This window comes from Notothenia coriiceps, unplaced genomic scaffold, assembly GCF_000735185.1.
Source record: "Notothenia coriiceps isolate Sejong01 unplaced genomic scaffold, NC01 NC01_scaffold00002873, whole genome shotgun sequence".
NCBI lineage: Eukaryota > Metazoa > Chordata > Actinopteri > Perciformes > Nototheniidae > Notothenia > Notothenia coriiceps.
The window spans coordinates 5,774-14,721 of record NW_011335574.1 but is presented as its reverse complement, the minus strand read 5'-3'; the positions used below and the strand labels follow the sequence as shown (position 1 = coordinate 14,721).

At 41.8% G+C, this 8,948-nt stretch overlaps 1 protein-coding gene and 1 long non-coding RNA gene across 2 annotated transcripts in view; one reads left to right on the top strand and one right to left on the bottom strand.

Annotated features, from left to right (window-relative positions):
- Nucleotides 1–662: 662 nt before the first annotated feature.
- LOC104940984 (rho guanine nucleotide exchange factor 2-like) lies at nucleotides 663–3,784 on the bottom strand (the record flags this gene model as incomplete). Its single annotated transcript, XM_010766017.1, has 4 exons — nucleotides 3,671–3,784; nucleotides 1,809–1,952; nucleotides 1,450–1,700; nucleotides 663–788 (listed from the first exon to the last, which is right to left on the bottom strand). Coding segments are annotated over exons 1-4 (549 nt in total), but the record flags the coding sequence as incomplete, so codon positions are not given.
- A 2,351-nt stretch (nucleotides 3,785–6,135) lies between these two features.
- The window catches only part of LOC104940983 (uncharacterized), a 5,890-nt gene continuing 3,077 nt past the window's right edge, over nucleotides 6,136–8,948 (top strand). Inside the window, exons 1-3 of the long non-coding RNA XR_797852.1 lie at nucleotides 6,136–6,279; nucleotides 6,569–6,645; nucleotides 7,449–7,620. This is a non-coding gene — a long non-coding RNA (uncharacterized lncRNA). The remainder of the gene's footprint in view (nucleotides 6,280–6,568; nucleotides 6,646–7,448; nucleotides 7,621–8,948) is intronic.

The following is an 8,948-nucleotide window of genomic DNA, read 5'->3' as shown; positions in this document are numbered from 1 at the left end:
ATTAATGTAAACAATTATTTCCGAGGCCCCACGTTTATATGATCATTATAGTTATAAAAAAATAAGAGAATAAATTAAAAACAGGTATGAAATACTATATGACATTAAAAAAAGAATAACGTTAAAAAGGGAGTGATTTGTAAAATATCCATAAAGAAAAAGTAAATCTGTTTACAGTTCTGTTTCAAATGGGTGTTGAGAGATGTATCCATAGATCTCTTCATGTTGCTCTCAAAGTGCACCAGATTGATGCTTTTAACTTCAATATTTAAAAATCTTCTCAGGGGAGCTTGCCCCCTGACCCCCCTATGTGAGGTCCACACACCACCTATAAAAATAACACTTTACCCCTGCTTACACCTATATGCCGTGAGCTGATTATCGAGCCTTCATTGTAACAGTCGCGGGTACACTGTGTGTGTGTGTGTGGGGATTGTTGCAGTAGAACATTCCACTGTAGCGACCAGTACATTAATGGGAAACCCTAAATGTTTGAGCACCCTCTATGAAACGTCAAGCTACCCCACAGCACCCCCAAAATAGAATCTCTGGCGCCGCCACTGAGCCTGACTATTTGTGTTGGGGGGGCCCGACTTTTTTTTTTCTCCAAAGGGGGGGCCTGACAGAAAAAGTTTGAGAACCACTGCTCTAATGTGTCTCACCCGTATGAAGCACTGGAACTTCTTGTCTCTGGCCAGCAGTTCCTTGTACAGTTTGGCAGCCTTCATGTGGCGGCTGCAGAACTCAGCGTAGGTCTTCCTCATGTCGTCTGCACACTGACCTGAGAACTGCAGAAGAACACAGTGGTGCTTTGTCTGTGTGTATGAATTTGAGAAAACTGCTTAAAGGTTAATGGAAGACAGTGTTCTGACCTGCTATCTCTTATTCACATTTACCATTAGATACAAATCTAAAAGGTAATATAAATATTTTATTAAAAATATATAATCTATTTTAACATTTAAAATAACAATACCAACTCAAGTTAGGCTTACAAACAACTTATACAAGAGCTTAATTGAATACTAGATACTGATTGGTCAATTTGGATATCCAACAGTTTGCTCCTTTTTGATAGCAGACTGTTGTTAAGGACGCTTGATCAAGGGACTGGTCTGGTAAATGTAACGTCATCTCTGACCAAAACACCAATACTTGTTGAATATTTATGGCAAGAAGACATTTTTGGATTCATGATGGCTAAACTGAAATAATCTTGAGTAGCGCTGCTTCGCCGTAAGACGCACTTTTTTTCTTAATGCAGGTAATACAATCATAATAAATCAATATCTTGTGTCAAATTATTGATTTATTTGCATCTATTCCGGGTCATTCAAAACCCTGTGCACACCCTGTCAAAGTTGCTAAGCCATAGAATTACACAGAAGTATTTTCTGTCATAACCAAATGAGTTCTAGTTCTGCGTGACGTGTGCAGTGTTTCTGTCACCTGCTCTAGAAGAATGTCTCCCAGCTGGTGGATGGTGTAGTTGCGGTATGATCCAGGCTGCAGGCTGCAGTTGTGCCGCAGGAGAAGCTGAGCCAGGAAGTGGGAGTGTATCCTGATCAGCTGGTCCAGGCAGGGGAACATGGCATGAACGGTGCACAGGTCCATCTGGAGCTCATCCAGCATGCCCTGCCGGAAAACCCTTTCCATGATGTGCAGCGTTCTCATGTGGTGCAGCTCTGTCTGAATCAGCTCTGAGAAGAGCACACACATACATATGTTTGAGTCTAAAGGATCTGTGTTCAACGATACATTAAATGTCCGTACTATTGGGATGAAAGATAAAGATGAATATACGTCACCATAGATGACATCCTGCCTCTTGATGATGTTCTTGCGGTGTGTTTGCAGGTAGCTGCTCTCCACGGCCATGCTCCAGGAGTCGGCCTTGAAGTCCTGTCCCTCAAGCTCCAGCTCTTCTAACACTGAACTATAGTAGTTGTCTCCTAAATAAGAGAAAACCTTCAGCATCAAACAATCAGAGGCTCACAAATGCTGTTAGAGCTGCACAGTGATCTACCCAGGAGTGAAAAGACAACTTGATCCTTCACTTGTTTCGAAAATCTGTTTCGAAGGTCAGCAGATTACCCTGTGCAGTCAAACTTGTGTTAAGGTGAAAATAGTTATATATCTTTTAGTAATTTCAGACATTCATCATGTACAATATAGAGTACATCATCAGCAATCATCATATCAATAAACAGAAATAACAGCACAAAACATGACATCTCAACTTTACTGTAGACCTCTTTACTACACTGCATTAAAGAGAGCATGATAAAGTACTCTGCATATCATAAACATATATGAAATGTATCTTATATAACTGAAATTTATCAAATGTTTTTAGAAATACGTCAAAAATGCTCCTTTGGTCTCCCCACTCTGTGAGTGGTTGGCCAGTGTATGTTTGATTCATTTAATAGATTTACTTTAAGCTTAGTCACTTTCCATAGCTTGCTCATGTAAATGTGTCCTGTCTTAGTCCTCTGTGCTGTGTCTCAATTTGCGTACTTAGGTCCTTACATTTGCTATTTTGATTGCATAAGTGCTTACGAAAGCAAAGTATGCCGGATGCTGTGCACTACGAGTTCTAGCATTGTGGACTGATAACATAAAAAAAACATGTCTGGAACATTGGACACTTCTCACACTCAACAATCCCCATCTTATGCAAATAAAAGTTATACATGTTGTTGTCTTGGTGATTGAGCAGTCTGTTTTGATTTGCTACCCCTACGATAACATTGCTAGCTACAGTAGCTAACTGGATAACATAGGCGATAGTCTCTTCCTGTGAGGGCACAGCAGCCATGTCTGATATGAGACAACACCACCTGTTCCAACACTCTGAAACTACAGTGTACAACATGCGGCAGGGCTGCCCCTGGCCAACTTGTGGCCCCACGCAAAATTGTGTGATGAGGTCCCCCTTGCTTCTGTGTCGCGAGCATCAACGGGGGGGAGCACGCTCGTGCACTGCGAGCGGCGAGAGCTGAGGCGCGCTGAATTGCGCCGCATTTGCGCATAAGATGAGGCCCCCTCCGCAAGATGAGGCCCCACGCAGTCTGCGTGATCTGCGTGTAGGGAGGGGCAGCCCTGACATGCGGTGTACTAAGGGAAGTATCTGAATTGATACACAGCATTGGTGTTACTGAAGAGTCTCAAACACTCGTGCTTCTTCTGACACACTACACACCTTAACCAAGTTGTCATTCTCCATCTAACCTAAAAAAACCATCACCATTTTCTGACATAATAGTCAATGCACTTCGCCTAAATTCACATCAGGTGGGTCACTGAACTCTCCTAACATTGCTTTGCACCTCCTACAGGGAATGCCAATAGGTCTGTAGATCTGGAGGTCCTGTCCGTTTGTTAACTCAACATGGGCCTCAAAAATGTATTATGAATATATTTTTTAATTGCCAACAGGTGTAGGCACAACACAAACTACAACACTATAGTACAGTAACACTCCTCTGTTTCTGCTCAAAAAACGGCTGATACGCCCCAGAACGAACTGCAGTTTCCATTCCCTGTTGCACTTCTGACTCTCCGGAAGGCTTTCTTGCCTGCTTTCTAAGAACCAGCTTACTCACTTGACCTATGGCACTGACATTACTTTTATCATTTTGTTGTGAAGATGTGCAGTTTCTCGTACCGTCATCGTTCAGGGACTCTATTGACATAGCTCTGTTCCTGAAGCTGAGGGACTCTGTGGACTGGGACAGGATCCTGCGCAGCCCCAGGGTGGAGTCCTCACTCAGGGTCCTGCAAGATACACACACTTACTGAGACTTTAGTGAGGAAAGCCATTATTTATGATCGGTGTTTGAACCCAGACAGCCTATGTGACAGGAAGAAGCCTCTTAATATAAGAAAGTTCAGAAAGTCAAGAAGCAGAACATTTACAGTTTATGGCAAAAGCTATTAAAGAGAACATTTGCGCATTAGAGCAAGTGCAACGGTAAAAGATCAAATGAATAATGGCTGCTTTGGTATTATGCATGCTGACTTCCTGTTGCTCACCCTGGAACACATCAGATGCATCATTAGTGTTGTCAGTGACATTATTAAATGCATCATTTTAACCTTTATTGATTTGGATGCGTTAACAGGGTTACGGTTATTGATATTGGTTACATTCTATGTGTTTATTACCTTTCATAAGCATTTGTATGGGCTATGTAGCCGTTTTTCTTACAAAAAAGGGAAATCCTTGAAGTCAAATGTTTGCCTACACCTCTCATTAGACAATAACCCACATGTATAATAAAACGTACAGTATGAATTAGATGAATAATAACCACACATTTGAGGAAAGACAGCTTTTAGCATTTTAAAAGTCTTTCACCTGTCTAGTAAAACATTCAATTGTTTTAAAAAAAAGTGCTACAGTCCTGGGGGCTGATATAGTAAATGAAATGCCGACTACCTCTTCTTTAGTGACCCCATGGTTCATTTGCCCATCACCTTGAAACCGAATCATGTGAACAGGGACATGAATGCTTGGAGGTGTGTGGCACAGTGAACTAGTGTGTTGGTGTTCGGATCAGGGGAGCACAAGTTCAAACCCCACTGCAGTCAGCATGCCGCTGTGTCCCTGAGACACTTCACCCCAAAGTGCTCCTGTGGGGATTGCCCACAGTATTGAGTATGTAAGTCGCTTTGGATAAAAGCGTCTAACAAGTGACATGTGATGTAATGTAATGAATATCCAGATATCTTCATGCAAACATTATAACTAGGGCCGGGACTTTAACGCGTTAATTAAGATGAATTAATTACAAAAAAATTAACGCATTTTAATCGCACTTATTTTTGCACCGCGGAACGTTTCTCACTGGATGAGTTTCAGGGGTACCGATTATACTGGAGCACCAACTAACGTTCATGACTTCAGACAACAACAAACCACAGTGAACAATAGTCCAACATGAACGAAGAAGCTGATGAGACCGCTTTGGTTGGCCCCGTGGATGGGACATTTTGTTTTAAAAAACGGACGGATGGAAGCGTCGATAAGAGCACGGTTGTTTGCAAATTATGCAAAAAGGAATTTGCGTATCACCGCAGCACATCAAGCCTCAAGTATCACCTCAATGCAAAACATATAGCAGCTAGCGTGGAAGCTAGCGTGGACGTTAGCCCGACTCGGAGTACAAGGACCCACACCCAATTCGCGTTGATCAAACAGTGGCCTATGCAACAGAGAGATTTTATTTTTCATCANAAGTTTGGCTCTGTGTGTGTGTGTGAAACGAGCCATTTTGTGTGCGTGCGGCACCAGAAGCTAACAACAACGATCTCCGGTACCGGTGCGCTCTCACTCGCGCACGCACACAAAATGGCTCGTTTCACACACACACACAGAGCCAAACTTTAATGAAACACAGAGACCCAGACGTAATAGTACTGTATAATATTATTTTCGAATCAATAATTTTTAAAACATTTTTTTTTTTTTTTTTTTTTTTTTATAACCATTTTTCCTCCTGGTCTCTCGCGCCCCCCCTGTCATGCCTCTGCGCCCCCCTGGGGGGGCGCGCCCCCCACTTTGAGAACCACTGCATTAGAGACACAGCATCAACTGTACCCCATGTGTTGGTAACACAGAGTCGGGGGTCAAAGTAAAACTCCCAAGGCCCTGGTTTGTAAAGACACAAGCTACAATTGCTGATGAAGCCCTTCATCTCCAGATTAAAGGAAACTACAAGTATACACCACCTAGATATTATACGTCTTCTATCAGTGGATTGGCTGAATTGCTGTCCTCAGCTCTGAATAGTAAATCTGTTTCTAATGCCCCGCCAACAATGGACTTTAAAATATTTTAACCTATCGTGTATTCTGACTGGACCTTATTCTGCTGACCTATCAATTAATCTAATATTATGGTACATAGATTCCTGCAGTCAAATGTGTAAATGCCTTTATTCCTGAGCAGCAATGCCATTTAGTTACAATGGGCGCATGCACTCGCTCTGCCATTGGGCTGGGGATTGAGCCAGAGGGTGGTTATAGATGTATTACTATGGGATGGATGCAGACCAGGGATCATTCAGGGTGAGCTGAGTGTGGTTGCAAAATAAAAATAAAAGTCAACCAGGATCCTTTTTTCTGTGTTTCTCTCTGTCCCTGGGTAGCGGGTGAGTCGTGGGTCCTTGCTGCGTCGCCATGGTGTTCAGGAGTGCATCTTGTTGGTGATTCAGCGGATCTCCAAATATCCTGTCCTTGTTCAGCGTATTCTGGAAAATACTGCAGTGAACGGTGAAGCATCCTATATAAGAAGATAATGATCAGTCACTATACCTGCGAAGTGTACCTCCATACCCAGTTTACTGCCCTTATGTTTTGCTTGGTGGTTGTTAATATCTGAGAAGTCTTCCCAAACCTAAATCTGTTTAATGATTGGCAAAATTGATACATTTGGTAAATGTTCCGTCTACAAAAAGTAATTTGCCCGTTAATAAAGTATGTTTTTTACTTTTTCTTTGTGCTTTTTGCTTTAGGTTCTTATTCTTAGCTAATAATCCTGTTTCCTGTATTTCTCTTCCAGATGATGAAGAGGAAGCCTCTTCTATAGCCCAGGCTAGCTTCATGGTCAGAGAACTTCTAAGTTCAATAGACCAACAGGTACCACATTTGTTTTGGAAACATATTGGCCATATACAGTATAAGATATAACATATATAAAGGCAATATGGGCTTGGGCTGTTAGCATTTGTTGAGCTTCTCTTGTGTCACATCTGTTATGTTATAATCTTATTATTATAAGACAAAAGGTAATCGTTGAAACCTTGAAGAAAAATAAGGTAAAATGCTTTTAAAAGTGAACCAAGTTAAAAGCTAGTTGTTTTGCGTTGCATTGATTTTGATGTTGGTGAAATTGACTGAAGAGTCAACTGCAATTCAGCTGCAAACTGTTGGTCATTCCCATGTCTTCCCATGTCTGGATTATGTTTAGAATGATTCATTAAGCAACAATTTGTTGTTGTCCCCTACTCATCATCATCATCAATCATCATCATCATCATCATCATCATCATCATCATCATCATCATCATCATCATCTTCTTTATTTAAAGAGTCTCTTTGTCCATTATTACAAGACATACAACACTCAAATATAAATTAAAAAAGGCAGTTATTCCAATGTTTCCACAGAGGTGACTGGTATCGTACAGCACTGAAACATGGATTTGAGAGCAGCATAATGACAGAGTTATGAGAAACATTCAATCGACAGATGAATTTGTACATCAGATTTCTCAAAAGAGCATGGAACGTGTTGACTCGTGCATAACAGAACATTTCACTTGCACTACTACTGAATTACATTGAAATAGAATCAGATTAGCAAGGCTCTTTCATGTTCATTAGTACTGTCTTTCGTACTCCAAAAGGAAGATACAGTAACTTTTTTTCCTGGTTGGCAGATGGAGGACCTGGAAAAAACACAGCGTCTGCAAGAGATCCAGGCCAAGCTAGACCCGCGTTCTGAAACCAGAGTGAGGGATGGGGGACTGTTCAAGCCTTCAGAGCTGTTCCGCAGGAGACTGGTCCATGAAGGAACCTTGTTCTGGAAAACCCCAGGATCCCGGCTCAAAGGTACATCAAGCTGTAAAACTATCCGGGTTGCGTTCCAATAGTCCATTTAGCTTAGGAACCTTCCTAACCAAGTGAAATGACCCGGAAGTACGTCAGTGGCAGCCATGTTAAGTGCCGTTCCAATTCTCCAAATGAAAGGAAAGGAGGTTTCAAACTTCCTTTATAACCTCCTTTAGCTTAGGAACCACTGGACCTCCCTTACCGAAAGGAGAGGAGAAAATGCTGCCCCACAATGCCTTGCAGCCGCAGCATTTGCCATCACACAACAGTCGGCCGTTCACGGAAACAAACGATTATGACGGAGAAGTTATATCATGAAAGTTACGGTGCTTATTAAGCATTTTAAAACGTATGTGGTAAGTTGCCAAAGTGCTTTGTTTTGAACGTTCATCAGTATTATAATCAAAAAGAGAAATATGAACGTTAGTTTTTACTGAAATGATCAAATAAAGTCAAAATTTCACTGTCTTTACTGAGCTGTGTGGGGTTTGTTCAACTTTTAAAAGATGTTTGAATGGTGATATACACAGTCATAGGTGTTAAGGACTAACGTTTATAATAAATACATTTGTATTGATTTTAAGATATTTTCATACAATCATACGTATTGGGATCATTTGTATTAATGTGGACCGGAGGGAGAGGGTGACGAGCATACATTTCACTTTCCTTTGTACTTCAATTCCAACTTTGGTCATGAAGAATATGTTTCTCTGTTGTCCCTGATAAACATAAAGCAACAGCATCAGAGCACGGTGCAGAGTCTCTAGAAGCAGGACAGCGGTAAAATCCTCTTTAATCTACAGGAAGTTGTACCGCACTGGCTTTTGGTAAAGGCCCAGTGATGGCCTCCTGGCTCCTCAGCTTCCTCAGCTCCTCCCCTTTAATCTCCTTTTATCTTTCCCTGGGTCTCTCGACTGCATGGCTATTTAGTTGTCTTCTTCTGCTGCCCTTCAATTGTGATTTCCCTTGTCGTCTTCTTCCCCTGTCCGTCCTTCATTATGATTTCCCTTGTCGTCTTCTCTGTCTGGGCAACGCAAGGCCTATTAGGTTTTTAGTCGAGGTTTAAGATTCGGATAGAGGGATAAGGAACTGGAGACTCACTTGCAGTGCCCCCACAGTGCCCTTATCACCTATCCTCTTAAGTTTTCCTGGAATCCTCTTCTCTGACGGCCATGAAATCTCTTAGGCTGACGTGAAAGGATAGACTGCACAAACTACTACGCGGTCGCATGCAGTAACACACGTAGACGACGACACCACTTTGAATACCTTTGATGTCACAAGGATAATGTGAACCTGAGGTGTACCTACAAATTATTCTTGCT